Source organism: Rattus rattus, chromosome 11 (genome assembly GCF_011064425.1).
Source record: "Rattus rattus isolate New Zealand chromosome 11, Rrattus_CSIRO_v1, whole genome shotgun sequence".
Lineage (NCBI taxonomy): Eukaryota > Metazoa > Chordata > Mammalia > Rodentia > Muridae > Rattus > Rattus rattus.
This window is the reverse complement of record NC_046164.1, coordinates 67679003-67702687: the sequence shown is the minus strand read 5'-3', so window position 1 is coordinate 67702687 and position 23685 is coordinate 67679003. Positions and strand designations below refer to the sequence as shown.

The following is a 23685-nucleotide window of genomic DNA, read 5'->3' as shown; positions in this document are numbered from 1 at the left end:
TTGCCATGCCTTAAAGCACTTTGACAAAAGCAACTTAAGGGATGAAGGGTTTATTTGACCCACAGTTCCCAGGAGCAGTCCATCACAGCATGGGAGTCACAGTGGCCAGAACTTCAGGGAGCTGGTCATGTCAATCCACAGCCAAGAAGGAGAGAGGTAAATGCAAACTACCTAGATGCTCCCTTTTTCTACTTCTATAATCAGGACAAGGAATGTTGCTACCCATAGAGAGAGGGTCTTCCGAACCAATTAATGCCTGATGGATAATCCCAACAGGCATGCTCAGAGACCTGTCTCCCAAATGATTCTAGATCTCATCAAATTGTCAACTAAGATTATTTATCAAAACCACCATTGAGCCTTGGGAGTCTTGTGGAAGAGTCAGGGGAAAGATTGAGGGAGCTGGAGGGGTCAAGGACACCACAAGAAGACCTAAAGAGTCAACTAATCTGGGCCCAATGGGCTCACAGAGACTGAACCACCAACCAGAGAGCATGCATGGACTGGACCTAGACCTCTGCATGTATGTAGTAGATGTGCAGCTTGGTCTTCATGTGGGTCCTCAGGGGCTGTCTCCTGACTCTGTTGCCTGCCTTTGGATCTTTTCCCCCTAGCTGGGCTGCCTACCGTGGGACATGATGTGCTTAATCCTGCTACTATTTGATGTGCTAGGGCAGGTTGGTACCCATGGTGGGGCATCTTCTCTTTGAGGGAAAAGGAAGAATGGATGGGTCAGGGGATGTGAGGGAGTGACTTGGAAGAGCGGAGGGAGGGGCTGCAATCAGGATGTAAAGTGTATTTAAAAAGATACCATTTTGACTTGGTCCCTTGTAGTAAATTATAGTAGATATCAAAAGACAACCAGGCACTGCTTTTGGTTGCTTGGTTGGTAGGATTTATCACACTACATTTTAATATGCTTTTGTAATTCCAGGCACATAGTCAATACTTAGTGAACATAAGTGAAATATGAACCTTAGTGTGCAACACTGCAATGTCTACTCAAATTTAGCTCTCCCTTAAAAAATACGAACACTAAACAAACCAAACACTGGATATAACCAAAAACTACCACTAGATTTTTTTTCACATGGAAAGCACATTTCTTCTCATAGCTCTACATTTTTAAAATGTTAGTAAGAGTCAGTGTGGGTTGCATTCTGAAGAGAAATATGGTCCTGAACCCCTTCCCCCACCCCAAAGCTATGTGGAATCTCAACTCCAAAATAAGAGTCTCACTCTCCAGTCTCTCTCTCTCTCTCTCTCTCTCTCTCTCTCTCTCTCTCTCTCTCTCTCTCTCACACACACACACACACACACAGAGAGACAGAGACAGAGACAGAGACAGAGACAGAGACACACACACTCAGACACACAGACACGAATACACACACAGACAGACACATGGGGACAGACACAGACAAACACACAGATACACACAGACACATACACATAGACACACGTAGAGATACACACAGAGGCAGACATACACACACACACACAGAGACACACACAGGCACACACAGAGACAGACATACAGACACACACACAGACACACAAACATACACAGACACACACAGAGACATAAACACACACACAGGCAGACAAACACACACAGACACAAACCTACAGACACAGACACAGACACAAACATACAGACACAACACACACACACACACACACACACACACACACACACACACACACACACACACACACACACAGCCTGTACTGGGCATTAATGCTGAAGCAGGCGGAGATGACTGACTATAAAGAACTGGCCATGGTGCCTGGCCTAGACCACCTTTCACGTCCTTTCTGAGGGCTGCATTTTCCGTATCCTTGCTTGGCTGAGATGAGCATGCTGGGATCAGCTGCCCTCTGCACATCATACTTCAATTTCCTGTGATGGAGACCCAAATGTAGCCGACCTGTGTCCTGACTTCTTAGGGAAAGTTCAGAGCCAGCTTTATTTTTACAGGACACTTCCTCCTGCTGTTTCGGGGCCCCTGAGTTATCTTCCCCAGCTAGGTCTCATACTTTGAAGTGGCTGCTGCCCTGGTTGCTGTTGCTAAGGACCCAGGAAGTCAGGCCATGCCTTGCTTATGCCCTGTGCTCACTACTACCGCCCCTTCACCTCCATGGATGTGCACTGTCCACAGCTGCTGAGCTTCCGACAGGCTCCTTTTCTCACTGTTTCATTGGCTGATGATGGGAAAGTAGAGCTACTCCCAGACCTGCGCCATCCCATGCCTTACCTGCCTCCATGGGCAGAGGCTCCCACACACCGCATCCCTTGACCCAGGTAACAACAACAACGGCAGTTATCACTTCTCTGCTGAACATCCTCTTCTGCTGGGCTCTGCACCTCGGACTCTACATCCTAAGGATTCTTCTCATTTGCCATGCTGACAAGGAAGCTCAGAGTGGCTAAGGGCTTTGCCTCAAGGGCTCCTGAGGGCTCCCACATCATTCTACACACGCAGCAGAGCATTAGAACACAGATCCTAATTCCAAATCGAGACACATCCTTCCCATCAAGGCCTGGGCATTGTTTCACTGTGTCCTCCCTTCCAGCACCAGGGCTGCAATCGCTCACTGTTGGTGAGGCTGGGCCACTTTGTCCTGGGACCCTTAGTCCTGGGCGTCAGGCTCAGCCTAGGTGTGACAGAGTCTATGGATGACTATACTTCTCTTAAAGGGCTTGGTCCTGTGGGATAGGCTCAACCCAGAGGTGACAGAGCCCAGGGGTGACTTCACTTCTGCTGGGTGCCTTAGTCCTGGGAGCCAGGTTCTGTGTGGGTGTGGCAAGCTGAACTTACTTCTCTCGGTTGAATATGATGAACTCCTTCCGCACTGTCTCCAAACACTGCTGCAAGTGTCCATTCTGTCAAAGAGTACAGAGAGGGGTCTAAACGGCAGAGCACTGGACAGGGGGATGAGTCAGAGGGACACTAAGGGTGACTAGTTTATTTAAATGGGAATGGGGCCACTCGGGATTTAGAGATAAGCTCAGTGGTTGGACCCGGCAGTTGTGTCAGGAGACAGAAGTGCTTGTGTCTGGGCTCCCTCATGTTGGGATGCTCAGGCCTGCTTCAGGACATGGAGGAGGAGATGTATAGATCAAGAAATTCATGCCAAGTCCTCCTTGGAGGAACAGAATGTTTTAGGGACATACCCCAGAAGCTACATGTTGATGACACATGATGCTCCGTGAGCCTCTAGGATTACTGCACTGTGGTGCTTAGAGGGGCTGGCAAGATGGTTTCATTTATTTTTAAACAAGAACAACACAATAAGCTTTTTTGGATCAGAGGTTTATATTAAGGCCTATATTATAAAGTTTATATTAAGGTAACTGCAAAAATGTAAAAACCTGTATATTATACGGGAAAGGACTGAGTATGTTATGGACTGAGTTTTGTCCCCAAAGAGTATGTTCATTCCTTAAGCCAGAGTGTCTTACTATGGCCTGATCTGAGACCAGGTCTTTGCAGGTATAATCAAGTTAAGGTGAGGTAGGGTGGAATGTTGTGGGGACTGAAGCCAGGGATAGGTGTCTTTGCACAAAGAGCATAGAGTTAGAGACCCAGTGACAGGCCACAGGAAGTTGGAGGGGAAGATGGAAGGATAGAGTTGTCAGCTGGGCAATCCTAGAAAAGCTAGAAGAACTGGGATGGTGTGATGGTTAGCGTCACGAGAGACACATGATGAAATGATTAGTTCAATGGTCAGTGTGCACACATAGACCCTTCACAAGAATGAGAGGTAGGGGAGTTAGCAGGATGTGATTGGCTCAGGGGTGGGTTTGGAGTTCTAAATGGTGGTGGAGGTGGTGAGACTGTGCTTATTTCATTGGCTGAGAAAAAGTCAAGCAAGATTCTCAGATCCCAGAGTTCTGATTAATGTTGTTGGTCCACACTAAGAGGCTTGACTATGTGAGAACAGCCAGCCAGTAATGGGGCTAGGACAACATGACAGGATCTAGAACAACCCAGGAGACAAACTTGTGGGCTTACCTGTGAGGGAGATTCTAAACTGAATTAATTGAGATGGAAAGGCCCATTCTAAATGTGGGTGCTACCATCTCATGGGCTGGGATACCAAAATGAATAAAAGGGAGAGAATGAGCAGGGCACCAGCAATCCTCTCTCTGTGTGTCCTGACTGTGAACACAATGTGACCAGCTGCTTCAGGTTCCTGCAGGATAGATCCTTCCTAAAGGTGCAAAGGGACTGGGGTACCCTGTATTGTTCTGGGGTTCTCCGTGTGGATGGTAGGAGAGTAGGCACTCCCTCTTCAGTCATCCTTGCATATATCTGCAGTATAAGAGTTCATTCATATGCTAGAGGCATTTTATAGTCAGTTGTACTGGCTGGTTTTGTGTGTCAACTTGACACAAGCTGGAGTTATCACAGAAATAGGAGCCTCCGTTGAGGAAATGCCTCCATTAGACCCAGCTGTAAGGCATTTTCGCAACTAGTGATCAAGCGGGGAGGACCCAGCCCATTGTGGATGGTGCCGTCCCTGGGCTGGTGGTCTTGGGTTCTATAAGAAAGCAAGCTGAGCAAGGCAGGGGAAGCAAGTCAGTTAGAAACATCCCTCCATGGCGTCTGCATCAGCTCTTGCTTCCTGACCTGCTTGAGTTCCAGTCCTGACTTCCTTTGGTGATGAACAGCAATGTGAATGTGTAAGCCGAATAAACCCTTTCCTCCCCAACTTGCTTCTTGGTCATGATGTTTGTGCAGGAATAGAAACCCTGACTAAGACAAGTCAGCTCTCTGTGACCTCAGATCCAACCAACTGCAGTCTGAAAATGTGGAGAAACAAAGAAGTTCCAGAAGAGTCCATAAAGCAAAACATACAAATTTGAAGTGCACTGCATGCTACACAAAACGCACAAGAATGGAGTGATATGTAAGTCACCCTCCTTAGACTCCTCTGTGTCCCTCAGCCCCAGCTAAGTGTCATCATCCAGCATGTCTTTCTTGTGAACTTTGTAGTTGGGCCTGTACTGGTGAGGTCAGTGTTGGACGTCAATGCCCACCACCTATGTTACACACAGCATCTGTGCTGTGTCAAGTAGTGGAAGTAATCCCAAAGCAATTTGAAGCATATGGAGGATGTGCCTGGGTTTTATACCCAGTACAACACCGTTCTATACAAGGAGTGTGAGGATCTATGGGATTGGCATCTAGTGGGCCCTTAGCACTACTTTCCCAAGGACACAGAGGGAGGAAGGTGAAGGCTGTGGGCTGAAGTGCACCTTTGAATAAGAGGGAACCAGCCTCCACACCTCCCTTCTTTCCCACAGTACCATCCCCTGAGAGCTCACCAGGGGACAGCTGTCCTTCGTGCTGTCTCTGGACCTATGCTTGGCCAACCTCTTCTTCTTTTTTTGTGAAGCGGCTTGGATTCTAGAATCATCTCTTCAAGTTCAAATGTGGGGTCGCAGTTCAGTCTCCCCTTCTGAATGGAGGTAGAAAGAAAAACACGTTTCGTGGTTATTTTGTCCGTGACTGGATGTGCATCCTCTACACATAGCCCAGGCACTGTCACATGTGGCAGTGACCGTTAGCTGTCACCCTGGGATGCCTCGTGTTCTTTCTGATGATAGAATCAATGCACCCTTAGCACACACACCATCCGATCAGAGACCCAGTCCCAGCTGGGTAACTCCTGTTAACTCCCTGCATCTAGCTCTGGGGTTCTCAGCCTTCCAAATGTTTCAGCCCTTTAATACACTTCTTCATGCTGTAGTGAACCCCAATCATAGAATTATTTTCATTGCTACATCATAACTGTAATTTTGCTACTGTAATGAATTGTAATGTAAATATCTGTGTTTTCTGATAATCCTAGGTGATCCCTGTAAAAGGGTCATTTTACCCCCAATGGAGTCACAACCCAGTTTGGAAAGCATGAATCTAAATCCTGTGACTGTTCATACATGCAGTTGTACTTCATTTTTACTCATTACTTCATTATAGATGCAATCACATGCTATTATTTTTCTTATGGTATTTTTATAATTTAATTTAAAGTTTAATTAATGAACTTTTGAGGTAGCCTTGGCAGAGACAGTGTCTTACTATGTGGCACTAGCGCCATGGCCATGGACTCACAGAGAGCTTCCTCCCTCTACCTGAACAACATTTCTGATCAACATCTGCCCAGTTCCTGGTTATCATCTCCTGGTTACCAGTTCCTTTCCACAGCTGGAACTGTCCACCCTCAAGACAGGTCTTGCTAGAGGCCTGTAGCTTTACCCACCCTGACTTACAGGCCTAGGCCCTCACATCAGGGTTCCTAATCCTTGATGGCGGCATCTTGATGGCCCACCCATCAGCCATGCAGCCCTGTGACTATGGCATCAGTAGCTCTGTAGCCACACAGGGAATCACAGTGTTCTGTTCTCTGGTCAAGGGCTAGCATCCTCACTTATAGAGACTTGGGGTAATGGGAATGCCTGTCTTCCAAAGAACTACCTTATGATTTCTACAGAGTACTGGGGTCCTTCCTGTTTTCTATGTCCCTGGCCTATGAGGCTCCCAGTCAAGAGAAACAAGGCCAGGTGCAGCCTCCATCCAAGACAGACAGCCTGGCCTCTGGACACTCACCTCAGTTGGTTAACTCTGGATTATATGTGACCTCTGCCCTGTGTCTGCCCTTGTGTGAGATGCATAGCCTCAGTTACTAGGATTCACTGAGACAGACCCGCTAAGCTTCCAGTGTCTGTCCCTTTAAGAAGAAGTATTTTCTCAGCTGTGTCACGGTCTGGGTACCACCACAGGCCTGCCAGCTTCAAACCTAAGTCACAAGCTAGGGTCTGCTGATCATGCCAATTTGGCCAGGCTGTCACATTGTCTCAAAACTGGTGAGTGTTAATACAGTCAGAGAGTGAGAGGAAGATGGGCGTCTCTAGGTAGGACTCTTACAACACAAGTCACAAAACCTTTGTAAGACTCACTTTCCACAGTTATAAGGTGAGGGTAATGAGGCTGACATGAGAAAATGGAGGAGGATATTTGGGGCTTCCCAGCGCCCTTCAGTGGCACCCATACACACATTGATCTCTGTTCTGTTTGTCAGGTTCTACTGTGATAGAAGGACCCTAGCTCCTTCTATCATTCTTGACTTCCTGAGATTGGCCAAGCATCCCTACCCTGTTGTGTACATTTGACCTCGGTATTTTCCCTCTTCCAAGGAAAAGCTTGAACTCAGGCTCACGTCTCCCCAAGTAGCCTGTCATCCATTGATTCATCCACTCAAATGCAGGCCATGGATTCTGTCTTGCATGAGTTCAAGCTCTGCTGGCCCCGTCCCAGGTCATCTTGGGAAAATTATTTAACCTCACTCAGAATACTAACAAGATCCACTCTCTGGCTGGTGTGAAGCTTCCAGGAGCCTCATGGGAGGCTCTAAGAACAATGCCAGTGCAGAGCCCGCACTCAGCCCTGACTCATGTGACAGTAGCAAACCAAGGACCTGTGGTGCCTTCTAGTCCAGTGAGGATGAGCTCCCAATCGATGGCAGGCTCCCTGCGGCCATCATCATCTGCACTAACACAGTCCTTGACACCTGTGCAGAGGGGCAGGAGAAACCAGGGATGCTCAACAGCTCAGGGCTCCACTACAAGAAGCATGCCTTGGAAGTCTGGTCCACACGCCCTGGATCTCAGTGGACAGTGAGCCTGTTGGTCACTTACTTTGGTGACCTTCAGGGAGTTCACCAGTCAGTGGTAGGGGTCAGGCTTAATACCAGGAGGGGACCCACTGGAAGGGGTGATACGACTCACATTGGGCACAAAGCCAGGCATCAGTGCCTTGTCAAACACTGCATCCCAGTTCATGTCAGCCAGGTAGGTCATGCTCTGGATGTCACGGAGGCTGGACAGGCGGATCTCGGGGTCCTTGGTCAGCAGCTGCAGTCAGGGGGCAAAGGCACAATGTGAATGGTGCACCCCATAGGAATGAGCATGGACTTGGAACGTGTTGCCTCACTCAGTACTTAGGGTGTCCTTGCATGCTATGCCAGGCAGTGTCCTACCCCGTCTGGGTTCTCTCTGGAATATTAAATGTACTGCTATAACAGGGAGCGAGTACAAGGTTGACTCTTCTCTAAGGTCATCTGGCAAGCTACTCTTGGGGAGAGACTGAGTTTTTAGCCCTCTGATAAGCAGCCTCTCTCTGATGTTCACGAATGCTTTGATTGGAAAGAACAGGCTGGCTGCCTCATCAGAGGACTTATGACTCGGTTTCACAAGAATTAAACAGCATTTTCCCCTAGGAGTTACAAGGTGACCTCTGCATCCTAACTGAGTGGTCCACTTTTAACTTCTCTTGACGGCCAGTTTCTGCTAATGGAGCTAGAGTTTAAAAACAGCTATAATGGGGCTGGTGTCTCAGTGGTTAAGAGCACTGGCTTTCCTTGTACAAGACCCCAGATTTGGGTCCCAGGAATCTCATGGTAGCTCAAAATGTGTGGCTCCACAGACACCAGGCCACATATGTGGTATACATACATACGTGCAGAAAAAGCACCCATACACACTAAAGTTATTGATTAATTAAAAAAGAATAGCTATAGGCCAATACTTTGCATTTTTTGTGTTTGTGTATGCATATGTGTAGATGTATGTACATATGTATAGATATGTGTGCAAATGTGTAGATGTGTATGCATATGTGTAGATATGTATGCATATGTGTAGATGTGTGTGCATATGTGTAGATATGTATGCATATGTGTAGATGTGTGTGCATGAGTATGTGGAGATCAGTGGTTTCCATGTCTTCCTCAATTGTTCTTATGTTTAGTGGTAGGGTCTCTCACTGAACCTGGAGCTCATGGGTTTAGCTAGGTTGACCAGTAAGCTTAGGAGTCCTTCTATCTCTTCCTTCCAAGTGTGGCATACTGCTGAACTCGGACTTTTAGGTGGGTGTTGTGGGTCCAAACTCAGGCTGCCATGCTTGCAAAGCAAGCACTGTATAATGAGCCATCTCCTCAACTCCTGCACTGCCTTTTAAAACACTCTAGTCTATGACATGCAAAGACCACTGGTATAAACACAACAGGACAGGGCTCACCCTGGGACTGCCACCTAAAAGGAATGGCCAGTGGCCAGGAGACCTCCTGAGATTGGCTGTTGTTTCCTGGGAGCAAGAGGAGACCCCCACTTTCATCATAGGTCTGGGGTGAGGCCCAACAGGATTGGTAAGGACCTGGCATGTGCTAAAGAGGAATGGGACACCCTTCTTGTTGGTACTGTCACTGTCATCGCAGGAACATCTTAACTCTATACATGCAGTGGTCAGGACCACAGCATACATTCTGCTAGGAGTAGTTCCTAACACCAGCAACCACATGCAATGGATATTTCTGTCTAATAGGAACTTGCCATGAACTGGGAAAAGCCTGGGCCAGGCTGTCTGTGTATGTCACCATGGTCACATTCATTTCTGGGTGTGGCTGCACTAGCCTTCCACACAGCTGCCCAACCCTTACCTTCTTCAGCAGGTCCACCATCCCCTCACACCACGTGGAGGAGTAGTGGACACGTTCCACCTTGAACATGTTGAGGATCTCGTCGACGGGTGTGGCCGAGTGGATTTCATATGGCCTCTGCAATGAAGGACAATGCCAGGATCAGAGAGGTGGTCTTGGTGGAGGCAGCACCCTCTTGTTCAAGGACTGTGTGAGGGTAGAAAATGATGCAGATTCCTTTAAATATACTGCGAACTGTTCTCTCTCAGCAGGGCAGTGCAAGAAGAGGGCATGGAGGGACTCTCTTGGCCATAGGAGGCTGAGGTATTTCGTCTGTGAGTGGAAGAGGCAGGACTCACTCATAGCTATGGTCACAGGCTGGAGTACTGACACTTGCCATTGAGCAACCACTAGTGACAAGGTCATACACTCCATCTACTGGGAGATCAGCCACCACCTCTCTCTGTCTTGGCTGAACAGGTCTGCGAGTGATCAGACAGGATTACTACCCTATTGGCCATGTGTTGGTGCTGTATGAATGCTAGGAAGAAACCTATAGAATCCATGCTTGTGAGTGTATATGCATGCATGTATATACATGGTCATGTGTGTATCTGTGTGTAGGCCAGAAGTGGACATTGAGTGTCATGCATCCTCTACTTAGTTATTTTGAGACAGACTCTCTTACTCAACCCGGAGCTCACCAAATGAGTTAGACTGGCTGGCTAGAGAGTTTCTGGGAATCTCCAGTTTTTGCCTCCCCGGCCCTGGAATTATAAGTGTTTGCTGCTGTATCCATTTCTTTAACAGATTTTAGGGATCATACTCCATTCTCATGTTCATAGTGCTTTGTTGACTATGCCATCACTAATCATGAGAACTTTAACCTTCAGACGTAGGCGGCATGTACATTTAAAGTTACCCTGGGGCACGACAGCTGAGGTACTCCTAACTCAGGAGCCTGAGGTTTAGCCCTCCTCTGTTTGGGTGGGCATGGAGGCACAGGCCTTCGACCAAGTTAAACAGCAAGTGTTAAGGCCTGTAATACATCCGCTCACAGTGACGGATTCCACTAGTGCATTGTTCCATTGTCCTTAGGACGCCCTGACTCAGAAGCTGCTCCCTTTACAGGGTACGGTGATTGTGAGGCCTGCTGGCAAAAGTGGTTTCCAGCAGCAGGAAACTGGGTGGCTTGTTGCAGAGTGCAGGTATGTCTTTATTCCGGGAAACTCATTTTTTTCTTTTTTAGAAAAAGGCAATTTGCTGTGAAATGGAAGCATAAAACGGGAGAGAACTGGTGTGGGCCCGCCATGTCACCTGCTAGACTGCGGCTGGCAGATCATTGGATCCTATGTATGCCTGTGTTTTCTTTTTACTCAGAATAACCAGCCTTCAGGCAACTTGAGACTCCAAAGCCTCAGAATTCAACCCCTCCTCCACAGAGGACTGTGCTGATCTCCACAGAGACAGTAAGTCTGGGAAAAGACAAGAAAGCTGGAACCCCCTGATAACGGACCCTGGAAAGAGCAGAATCACCTCCTGGGCTCTGTCACCCAACTCTGACTCCAGGCACTGTGGTCTGCCTGCTTCACTGAGATAGTCAGCAGCCTCCCCATTAGGTGGAGCCCTGCTCCAGTGGTGCCCACAGCAGTCCTTGGTTCTGCACGGGAGCCTCTCTCTATGGGGCATTCCAGATCGTCTTCCTTCATTGATTTAGCCTCTCTATACCCCAATATTTTTGCTTACAGTCACCAAAAGGTGCTGGCTGGAGACAAAGGCGAGAGGGAACACACAGAGAAGTTGTTGGTAGTCAAACTAAGAGGGCAGCATGGTCCTGACTGGGTCTCCAAGCCTCATCCTTTACAGATAGGGAACTCCTTGCACCATGGCCTCCGAGGTAGGTACCATTCAGTGTGCTGTTGCTAGTGTCTAGAATCCCATTGTAGATCATCTCATTACCAGCCTCAGCCCCAAATATTCTCAGCACTGGAGTTGGACCTCTTATACCAGGGTCTCTCCTTGTAGCAGCACCCAGAAGCAGGTGATACCCAGGCTTACATCCGCTTGTTACCACTTCTCTGTTGCTTCCCTGCATACATCTGAGGTACGGCATTGTACCATGTACCAAGCAAAGCTCTCAGGGACCTCCATGGAAGGTCCCCGACCGCCCTATGACGTGGTGGGATTCAGTGATGGCTCAGCTTCCCTTCTCCGCCCTGTTAACACTATTGCCAACAGCAGTGTGGCTCACAGATTAGCCGGCTCAGCTGTCAATCTCGAACTCCCCTCTGCTCTTCCCAGCTGTGTCCTCCATGCCTGAGCTTCACGCACAGCTTCCGTGGAAACAAGCTACTTACATGCTGACATTGTCTTCTGCGCTCTGTCCCTCAGCCCATGCGACTAGGTCTCTCTGGTTACATTTTGCCCCCCTACTCCACAGTAACTGTATTCATTATCTCTCTTCAGCATGCGTCATGATGTGGATAAGCATTTCAGCCGGCAAACCTGCAGCCTTATTGTCTGGTAGATAGTAACCAGGCCGGGCCCAGCCACATGTGTTTAAAGGATGCTAAGCCCTTGAAGGGTGCTGTTCTGAGACCACAGCAGGCCTCTCTGGGTGGGAGTCTTGCTGAGGTTAGATAGATGGGGCTTGTACAGTGCTGACTACCAGGTACCAAGGTTTGCTGGGTAATTAACATCACTAGGTCGTTAAATCTCCACAAACACCTGCTGGGGAGACACAACAGAAGTTGACAGAGGATCTGAGCACTCCAACTGCTTATGAGCCCTGGTTAAGGTAACCAAATGGGGTTCCCAATGATCCAGTGAGGTTCCTCTCAGTCTCTTTCTGTGTTACAAAGAAGCAGCTTCCCACGAATAAGAAGGAAAACTCCCGCTCGGGATAGCTGTGTGAAGTGACTTCTCTCTGCAAGTGAGGAGCCCGTTGGACCCCAAAGGTGACTCTTTGCCAGGGTGGCATCCAGGTCTATGCTGCAGGTCACTAAGTATCTTCTATGCCGACACAGTCAGGAGGTAGAGTCTTCTTACCCCGTGTCAGCGCTCCAGTCTGCCTTTCTTGTTCCAAAAGCTCCAGGCTGACGGCTCCTTGCTCCGTGTTTAAACTGCAATCACGAATGGTGCTCACATGGGTTGTCTTTTTCCCAAGGTAAGTTTGCAGGAATAAGAGCTCACATTCTGTTCTGACTTCCAAGAGAAGCTGTGTCTGTCCCCTGCACCTCTTGCCCAGTTGTAAATAGTTTCTATTTGTTTGCACGGGAGACCAGGTCTCTTTGTTCTCCCTGTGCAGTGAGAACTCTTCATGGCAGAGACAGCTGTTTTCTGTCAGAACTAGGGCATTTCTGAGACACTGGCTAACAAGCCACACTAGTAGCTCATGTCCCCACATGCCTTTTCTGGAGCTCCCCAGCTCTTAGCTCCTAGACCTCCCAGTGGGGAAGCCCCTGTTACTTTCTTTGTCTCTAAGAAGCAAGGAACCTCAGTTCTGTCAGAGCTGTCACTGATAGCAGGGTATAAATGGCCAGGAAAAAGGATGACCACACTGTCTACAAATAAACTGAGTATTGGAAGGGGTTGTGGAACCAGCATGAAACCTAGAAAGCAAAGGAATTCACAACTCACTGACCCTCTGTTGGACAATGCTGACATGGAAAGACGGTTGGGAGAAAGGCTCACCCAGTTTCTAACAGGTGATCTTTCCAATACTTACATCACCCCTGTATCACAGGCCCTCACTGGCCCTGTGACTCTATTCCCTTGAATGTGGTCTCTGAGTAGAAAACTCAAGAATGAGACATGAACTTAATTTTTAAGGAGCAGGCTTATCTTTTCTATCCTTGGGGCTTCTTTACCAAGCCATCACTGGCCCTTGAGGAATAATAGCCACCATCCTTCTCTCTTTTGAGGGTCACTGTGCAACAAGGTCACCTGCATGATGGACTGCATTAAATTGTGGCCTCTGGGGGACAAGCATCCTGGTTCATCTTGGGTTGGTCAATGCTTGCATTCCCTGGTGGCACCAGAACCAGAAAGGAACTGCCAGAACAAGTGAGCCCATGGAGTGCCAATTCTTCTATTCAGTGCTTAAGGGAGCAAACAAGTTCTCATTTTCTCTGCGTTCTAAAAATGCCATGCACTGTAATTAAGCTTTTGAGGAATTCGTAGAAATAACCGAGTTCAAGAGTAGAAAAATAGTTGGCCCAACTAGAGTGAGAACCTTTGTGCTCACAGAGGAGTTCAGGTATAGAATACTTTCATCATTCATTCATTCAATCATTCATTCATTCCCCACTCTCCTAAAGAAGGGATTCTCCCACCAAAACAAGATCCTGATTTCATGCACGCTGCCCTCCGTTGTTATGAATATCCACATAAGCAAACAGGTGCAAAGCTGTGTTAGACTTGCAGACAGTGGGGTCAGCAAACTGAGTTTTGGGTATTGGATCCACAGAGACAGTAAAAGCAGGGAGAGTGCTGCAGTCCAGGGAAAAATGTCCCCTAATTCCAGTTCCACAAAACATCTTCTCTATTACATAGCCGAAGAAAACATGGGCTGGGGAGTCGAGTTGACATATTCCAATTATACTTGTGCAAAGAAAACACGCTTTGAAAGTAGCCTGGTCAAAAGAATTTGTGCTTAAATAAAAATGTGAGGCTCCATCGTTTTCAGCAATTCAGTGCAGACTAGCCCAAAAATAGAACCAGGCACTGACTGTCCTGTATCGCCGTTAGAGATTCCTGAGTTATGTGTTTGGGAAAGATGGTTGGAAATAAAAGAGAAACGAGAGAGGATACCCAATCAAGCAGCAGCAGCAGGGAAGTTGAGCTTGCATGCAACTCTGAGTACAGAGGAAAGTGTATGGAAATCAAAGGCCAGGGTGCTTCAACATAGAGCCAGTCATTCACCTTCTGCGGCCTCCTTCCCTGGCCTGGGCACGAAGAAGGATCTCTTTCCTTATGAAAAGAATGAGTGACTAGGCTAGAGCTCCCTGAGAGGTGGCCAAAATCCTGGTCTAGCACCCCTTCCTGGCATCTCACCAGCTTTGCAGATTGAAGTCCTCCCTTCTATAGGACTTACCCAGCCTCGTAGCAGCTCATAGGCCGTGACACCCAGGGACCACCAGTCCACGGGGTATGAGTACCCGGGGCCTCCATCCACATACACCTGAAAGACTTCAGGGGCTGTAACGACAAGGCAGAGAGAACATCAGCCACACCTTGACTTGAGCACAGGGAGACAAGCCTACTGGTACTTATCTTACTACCACCAGCTCCTGCCCCTGGCGAGCTACAGAGGCATTGGAAGGAGCAGAGTGTGTGTTCCCGTGCTAATAGCCAGGGAGGTACTTGGCCATGAGTCACACTGCGAGACCGTAGCATAACTCACTCCTACAGCGGAAAGTAAGACCTGAGCACATGAGTTTGGAGGATTGCCATTCTCTCTCAGAATCAACATGGGCCAACTATTAGGTGCTGAGCACTCGGTGCCTACAGCCCAGCTCAGGAATGATCCAGGCATGGAGTCAGACAGAGAGCCAACAGAGTGGACTCCTGGTGGCAAGGGCAGGAGGTGGCAGCTGTCTTAGGGGCAATGGGTTTATGATCATGGCAGAGGCAATATTTTTGTAAAGGGATAGAAGTAAAGGGATAGTGTGGAGGTGTTTGCTACCTGCCTGGGGACGGCACAGGTTGACATGGCTGATTTGATGTTATGTGAATTTTACACCCCCCATTGTTCTAGAGAACCACTAGACTGAAGCTGTCAGGGTTTCAGGTGGCACTGAGGGCATCAAGAAGAAATTGGGCCAGGGTAGGCAAGAATGATCAGGTTGGCTGGATTTTCTACTAGTATCTGACTACATTAAATCTAGAGCTTCAATCGGATAAGCAGTCATGGATCAGATCCCTGCTGACTTCTCACTGTTTTTCTTTTACTCTGAATTTTAATAAGAGTGTTCGTGCCCACAAGCTTCCCTTTCCTGGAGACTACAACCTCTTGGGATATGCTACCATTTAATACCTTTAACAGATGAGGTTTAGGGAGAATTATGGGTATATGGGAAGTCATGTGGCTGAGACAGGAAACACTAAATAGTGCTTCCACCTTTGCCAAATCCCTGTCTGACCAACATTCTCTCAGTATGGGATCATGTTCTACTTCTGGAGAATGATGGAATTAAGAGTTTAAGAAAACAGCTACTGGCCATCTTAGAAGTAGGAAGACAGCAGGTTTATCTGGAATAGATTTAACGTATCACTTAGTGTCTTTACCTGTTTTGACAAATGTGGGTAGTAATTATGGTTTATTAATTGATGTATTTATTATCTTTGTGAACTTACAGAACTCTCATATGGGAGGGGGGTCTCAGTGAAGGATTGTCTATGTTGGGATGGCTTGTGGGCATGTCTGTGAGGGACTATTTTAACTAAGTTAATTAGTGTGGGAAGATCCTGCCAACTGTGGGTGGCACCATTCCCTAGGCAAAAAGTCCTGAACTGTATGAGCGGAGTAACGGATGTGAGCATTTTCAGACATTCATTTCTCTCTGCTCCTGCCTGTGGGTGTGATATGGTCAGTTGTCTCAAGCTCCTGCCACTGTGACGTCCCCACAGTGATGGACTGTAACCCAGAACTGTAAGCTCAAATATGCACTTTTTCCTCAAAGTTGCTTCTTACAGTAACACAAATGAAACTAGAAGAACCAGGTGGCTGGGACAATTCAGCAGCTGCCTGCAGGACACCTGGTTCACACTGGACACTCTGCAAACAGAAAACCTTATGAATAGCAATCTGATTGTTACACAAACCTTTCCTTCCTCTGTCATGCTCAGCCATTACTCCACCCACCGAGCACCACATAACAGAGATGTGGAGACTGTTCTAAACTCCCCCCATATGGGTTAGCTTTCTTCCAACACTGTAGGTTTTGGCTTTCCAGCTTTGTTTTAGTGTGTACTTTCCTGTCTGTCCCTACATCAGCCAGACTCCAAAGTCAATGATCTTACTTGTTCTTTACTTGAACCCGTCATCGAGGCAGCCATTGATCTAGAAAAACCCATGGGAATTTACTTTCCTGTACAGAAATCTGTTTACTTGTCTGGCTTCTTCCTGACCTAGGGGATCTGGGAGAGAAAGGCTTGCATGATGCCTGACTATGCAGTCCCAGGGCCCAGACATTATGGCCTTGTGACAGCTTCCCGGGTGTGCCCATGGGTACAGGGTGTGGTAAGTGTGCCTCAGTGGCTTTTTAAGTCCCTGTCATGCCCACAGCCCTGCTTGCACTTGAGACTCAGTGTTGAAGCTGCAGGCAAGGGGTGCTACCAGGTTGCTGTGAATGGGAGATGACAGATGTTTGCAGTTTTGGGGAAGCTGATTCTCCCCTCTCTGCACTCCTGTGGCTGATGACAGAACAGGAGCGTTGATGTCATAATCGCTGCACAGCTGCTTTAGTGGCTCAGAATCACAATGCAGGGGCCAGATGGGAGTTGAGAACCTGACAAAGTCCTGGCAGGCAGTGCTTAGTGAATGACAGCACCGCGGCTGCCAGCCACCGTGAAGGGTTCTGTACAAATTGAATCCTTTCGGTGCTCATTGGGACAGGTGCAGAAGGCACTCTGTAATGAGGAAGCTGAGGCAAGAGGGGAGTAGTGGGCTGAATGGCAGGTCCCCAAGCCTCACTCCCAGTACTTTTGAATACCATCACATTCTGGAATAGGGGCCTTTGCAGGTATAATGGAGGGCCTCAGGATAAAAATCATCATAGGTTTAGATTTGGTTCTAATCCCTTGAGTAATGCATTTGTAAGAGAGATGAGGGGTGATCTAAGACACGGGATGGCTGTGTGAAGACGGAGGTAGAGCATGGAGAGGGACAGCATAAGCCCAGGGATACCTGAGGTTACCTGAGCTGGACAAAGTGGAGGGAAGCCTTCCCCTCCTCGAGCCTTCAGTGCAAGCAAGGCTCTACCACACCATGCTATCATAATTCCAGCTTCTAGAACTTCAAGGAAAAGCTTCTGTATGGTTTTAATTCTGGCTTCTGAAAATTTGTTCTGCAGTCACAAGAAACAACTACGAGGGAAGGTAGCTGTCAGCATCACCCACCCAGCTTGGCAAAGCTGGAATCAAACGAGTCTTGGGTTTTGGCGCCAAACCCTTTCCTCTGGTCCTGGAGACTGCCAGGAAGGACTGGATTGCCTGGGGACTGGAGCTCTGGCCCTTTCCCCTCCATCTTCCCATCCACAGTGGGTACTTTACACACTATGCACACTAGGTCTTCCTGTCTCCATGGAGCTGGTCCAGTTCAAAGATGGCTCCTGAGAGGAAAAGGCTCAGGTTTTTTTTTAACTTATTTTTCGTCTTTGCTCATGTGCTGCCTTTGGCTGGATGTCATTATTGCCCCCTGACTCCTGTAGGAGCTACACATCCAGCCCATCCCCAGAGCTTCCTGCTTTGGTCTATCCTTGAGGCTGAGTGGGTCTCCTTTCTGCCGTGTGATACAGACCATGGCATTGTACTGGTACAAGACACCTTACTGACACGCCAACTGCTGTATACGTGGTTCTCCACAGGGATGCCAGCTCTGGGAAGGCGAACCAATGCCCAAAGCAAAAAGGACCATTCTTGCTTGGCTTCTCAGAGCCTTTTGAGTGTCAGTACGCTTGGGCAATTTCAACAGAGCCCAACTCAATTGTATGGATTGGCAGTATCTTGACAGGATTCTGGTACCATTTTGTTTTTATCTCTCAGTAGGGCACCGCAGGGTATTGATTCAGGGAGCCAGTCTAGTGGTGACTCCAATTCTGCAATCTGCTTGAAGTCTCAAGACTGTACAGAAGTCAGTAGAGGCCTGAATACTACCAAAATATGCTGTTTGCTTCCCCTATACCCACCTACTAGGATAATGTCTCATATATAAATCAGGTTCAGGAAGAGACTGACAACAATAGCAAGTGACAAAACAGATCAAAATGATAGACTGTCTGAGAATTGTGTGACTGTGTCTTCTCTTTCTCTCTGAAAGCATCGTATCACACTTTCCTCATTCTCCTGTGATGGTGTGAGATATACAGTGAGGTGATGGGAAATGGATGAATTGTATGCTCCCATGCCAGGCTCACATCAACACAAGTGCTGCCATACTGTGATAGTGTACCAATAACTTAAATGTCTAGGCTCCTGGTGGAAACATTATTTAGTGTGTGTGTGTGTGTGTGTGTGTGTGTGTGTGTGTGTGTGTGTGTGTGTGTGTTACAGTGCCACAGTATATATTTAGTGATCAGAGAACAACTTGTGGGAATCAGTTTTCTTCTTCTACCATTAGGGAATTGAACTCTAGCAGTCAGACTTGGTAACAAGTGCCTTTACTCAGTCCCAAACCCAAGATCTTCTATGAAGATATACCCAGTGTTATATTTGAGTAAATTAGGGTTTCTGTACAGCCTAAAACAGAAACATGTGGCCTTGCCATTAATGTGCATATTAATAAGCATTGGTCACTGTTCCCACACTGTATATGCTACCCTCCTGTTGGTTATTATTGGTCATCTTCATTACCTGCTGAACTATCACAATATGGCAGCGTGTATATTTAAGGAATACATAAGAAACTTTGGGCTCTGGTCACACTACCAGACATACTGTTTGCTTTTTGCTTTCCTCTTGAACTCATCACAATGCTGGGTGCATGCTGTCCACTCTGAAGACTCCTGTGAGTCGGCTATGGATACATGGGGCAGACTTGGACACCATGGAGCCTCTGACTGCATGTTTCTGTTACCTAGCAAGATCAGCATCACCATCCACTAACTGCCCTAAGTAGCAGCCAAACATTTCTTCCAAAGCAGGTTTTTAATTGAAGTGAGTTTCCATGCCAAAGGGCATCAGACCATCATACTTGGCCTTCCAGAAGAATAAGGACACACAGAGTCTGCTCAGAGAAGTTATCTTTCTTCCCCCAGAAATGCAAATATCCACTTGCTGGGATTTGCCACCCAGGCTGACCATGCAAAATTCATGTGCTCATTCCACTAAAAACAGAAAAATACAATCACTTTCTCCATTACCCTTTCTCACTTTCTGTTCAGCTCCACGGATGCTGCGGAAGGGTTTGATGTGCACCAGAGTGTGAAAAGCTATTTAACATGTAACCTGCCAGCTGACAGGCTGCCCAAGTCTGCCTCTCCAGGTAATTATGCCTTCTGGATTGTGAAGGCAGAGTCCCTGAATTTCAGCTGGAGTGGGGTAGCGACGTTCAAGATAATTTCTCTTTTTCTCTAAGTGTTTCGTGGAGAAGCCAAGGCCTGGGAGTTCAGGGTTATCTAGCAATGGGGCCCAGAACACAGGCCTCCTTCCCACTCCTTGCCATGGTAATGTGTCTCCAGCTTGGTATCTCAGACTCTGGACACCCCACCCCTATGAACCTCTGCCATGGGTCCCCCAGTCCTTCACACCCGCCTGCCCATCCAGATTCTTCCCTCTCGCACTGGTCCTGCTGTTCTTTCTGTATCCCAGGTGATGCTGATGGTTTGCTCAACTGCACGGTCAGAAACCTGGAGTCACCATGGATTCTACCTCCTCTTTCAGCCTGTCCCTGATCACTAGGTCACCCCCAAGTCTCATCACTCTTTCCTTCTAGAACCTCCTTCTCTGGCTTCAACTCTAATTTCTGTGTTGCTCTTTTATCGTCTCTGTCCCTTTAACGTTACCTTCATGTGCACAGAGAGATCGTTCTAAGTACATTCAGCGAACAGAGAGCTCAGACATGCTAAGAAAGTCACTCGTCATCACTGAGCTCAAGTCTCACACTTACAGGTACAATGGCCGTGAGTGAGCTAGGCCTCAGTTTCCCCATCTGTCAGAAAGGGATAACAATCCCTCCTGTGTAGCACTGCTGAGAAAGGAAGTGTATTTATGATGTTCACTGAGCATACAGTAGGTGCTCAATAAATGCTCATTGGTCAAGCATTTAGCCCCTGAGTAAGTCTCAGGCCCCATGGATTAATGACAGTCCCCCATAACCACAATGAGGTAGCACAGCCATGCTTCCTTTTGGGACTGGTGCAAAGCAGGTTCCCAACAGATGTGATCTGGCTTTTAATATCGCTGTCCGTCTTTGAATGGGCAATGATTGGGAACTCAGCTTACCCAGACACACATTATACACAGTCTCCAGGTGGTTCAAGGGCTTGGTCATAATTCCTGGCATTAAAATGATCCAATAACTATAGGAAGCAGAGATAAGTGGTGAGCCTGGGCACTCTGAATTCCGCAAGGGTCATTCAATTTTGTTTGGCTCCTAGCTAGACAACAAACTCAGGTGTTACTTACATATTAATTTGCAATAAAATGAAACTACCACCACGGGCTATTGGTTTCTTCCAGGGGATGTTAGCAGCATTCAAGGCAACAGGAAACAGCTTTTGTTAAAGTGTAAGACATTTCTCAGCCATAGGCCATTAGGATTTCACAGTCTGTGAGAAGAGGAAGGGGAGGGGAAATCTAATTGGCTAAAGAAGAACTACAGAAGCTCTGATAAGAGGCAGAAATGAGTCATGAACAGTCCTGGAAAGGCACTTCAGAAAAATGAGTCGGATTCTTCCAGTAGAGTGGATGGAAGGCAAACTCGGGTCCCCAGGAAGATTCTCATGAGCTTTTAACTGCTGAGCCATCTCTCCAGCCCCCTGGCTCGCAGCCAACAGTTCTAATGAGAAGAGCCGAGACCGAGTCAACACATTTAATAGCTAACGTGTGAAGCAGGGGCCAGACTTCTACCCACCATCTCCCGCAGACACACTCATTAACATCTGGATGAAATACCCAAAGGTCCAGAACCAGATGTGTTTTGGCTTCAGATTGCTTCAGACCCTGGGATGTTTGCACATGTGTAATGATGCATCTCCAGGTCTCAAAAACAAAGTTAATTCAAATCCCCAGTAGCCTCATGCACATATCATGGACGTAATTTTACAAAGTTCTCAGGTAGTTGCCTTTTCTCCATGGCCTGTCACATGAGGTCAGGTATTAAGTGCCATTGTGTCAGTGCTTACAATATTTTGAATCTGGGGTTGAGGTTTCTACATTAGGAATGTTCGTCCTGCTTATTGCTACTTAGATGGTTCTGGGTTCCCTATTTGTCCAAGGCAGTTGATGTTTAGTGTTGCTGCAGAGCCCCACCTTGTACCATGCAGAGCAGGTGCTGTGTGCTCTATTCATGCCTCACCAAGTTCATCTTCCTCGATTACTGGCCAAATCTGTTCTCTTAGGTGCTTTCTGTCAGTCAGTCCCTTCTTGCCTAAGGGTCCTGGTGAATAGAGTTCCTTGTCTCTGCCATGCTTTGTGTGTCCCGTATTGAACAATGTTGAGACATCTTTCAGGATTCAGCTGAAGTATGATGTCTCATGGAAGTTACTCTGGGCTCCTCCAGTTCCATTCCTCTACCCCACTTACAACCCCTTTCCCATTGTTAGCATTCTGTCTAAGCTCTGCCCTACAGTTGCCTGGCAACAGCCAGGTATACCTGACACTATAAAAGAAGGTGCTTTCCCTCTCTTGCTCTCTTGCTCCTCTCCTGCTCTTGCTTTCCTGCCCCACTCTCTCCCCATTCCCTTCCCCAGTTCTCTCCATGTACTTATGGTCAACCTCTACTTCTCTACTTCCTCTCTGCCTTTCTTTGCCTCTATTACCTTCTTGACGCTCCTCCCCATGCCCTATACTCTATTCTATACTATATCATCGTGTGGCTGGTCCCTCAGGGGGAATGGATACCTCAACGTGGGCTTGCAGAGGCACACCCCTTCTCCAATACCTCACACACCTCCATAGAACATATTACCCCCTTTATCTTTTTGTAAACACATCCCCTGTCAGGTCTGAAATAGTTCTGCTCTGTTGTAACACCAAAGTGGAGTGTCACATCTAGCCTGTGGTGATAAATTTTAATAGTCAATCTGATAGAATCTGAAAATTACCTGGAAAATGATTTCTAGAGTAGGGTGCCTATGGGTATGTCTGTGGGGACTTGAATCTTGAGTTGTTAGTTGAGGTGAGAAGACCTGCCCCTCTGTGGGCAACACCATTCCCTATGTCAGGGATCCCAGATTGTGTAAGTTCAAACAAGTGCTAACAAGATGCATGTGTTCATTCTCTCTGCTAGTGGATGTGGCTAGTTGCTTGAAATTTCTGCCTTGACTTGTCCATAATGATGCAATATAACCTGGAATTGTGAGACAAATAAACCCCCTCTCTTTAAAGTTGCCTTTGTCAAGATATTTGTCACAGCAGCAGAAACAATAAAGGGACAGAGGCTAACTGGAAAAGGGTAAACACAGTATCTGTATTAGCTACCTTTCTGATTATTGGGACAATATACCTGACAAAATCAATTTTAGAAGGAAGGGTTTAATCTGGCTCACAATTTGAGGGCACAGCCCACCATTGTGGGGAGGGAATGGTGGCAGGGGTGTGCAATGGTTAGACATGTTGCATCTGCAGTTAGGTAGAAGAGATGGTTCTGGTGTTCAACTTGCCTTCTTTGGGATGACGACATCCACATTTAGAGTGGGTTTTTTATCTCCTCTGTTAAACCCTTCTGGAAACATTCCCGTAGGCACCAAGAGGTATATTTTAGTCAGATTAACAAAGATTAATAATTATGTTAGCCCATGGTACTCTTTCTTGAATTAGCTAACAATCAGAAGTAAGAAGACAGGGGTGTGACTCCCCTGAGTGTGCCACGGGAGGAAGACAGGGATGGAGGAAGAGGGTAAGATAGCCTCAGCTGAGCCATGTGTGGGCACCAACAAGAGGCCCAGGGCTTGCCCAGATGATAAGAGTGGAGCTCACATCCACTTACCAGGTCCTCTCTATAGTTCCACGGTTTTCAAGAAGAGGACAAGGACGGAAAAGAGACCGTGGGAATTCCTTGGTGATGCAGAGCTTAGGAGAAGAGGCATTGCTTCATATATTTGTGAAGACAGAGCACCCCCCCACACACACAAAATAAATACATAAAAAGGAGTGCTCGCAAAATGATGAGTCATCAAATCAGCTACTCAAGAAACCCAGAGACCATCTGAATAAATGGACACAATGAAAGCAAAACTTAAGCTTCCCGTATATCACAGGCATAGCCAACAGCTAATGATCAGGGGAAAGTTCCAGATGCAACTCAAGGAAGACAGA

The 23685-nt window shown here is 47.3% G+C and overlaps 1 protein-coding gene across 1 annotated transcript in view; it reads right to left on the bottom strand.

Annotated features, from left to right (window-relative positions):
• Stk32b (serine/threonine kinase 32B) overlaps positions 1-23685 on the bottom strand; it is a 238002-nt gene that overhangs the window by 4978 nt on the left and 209339 nt on the right. The window contains 6 exon segments of the mRNA XM_032916591.1: positions 2823-2887; positions 5336-5398; positions 5401-5469; positions 7799-7924; positions 9508-9624; positions 14582-14685. Coding sequence (XP_032772482.1) covers positions 2823-2887; positions 5336-5398; positions 5401-5469; positions 7799-7924; positions 9508-9624; positions 14582-14685 — 544 coding nt within the window.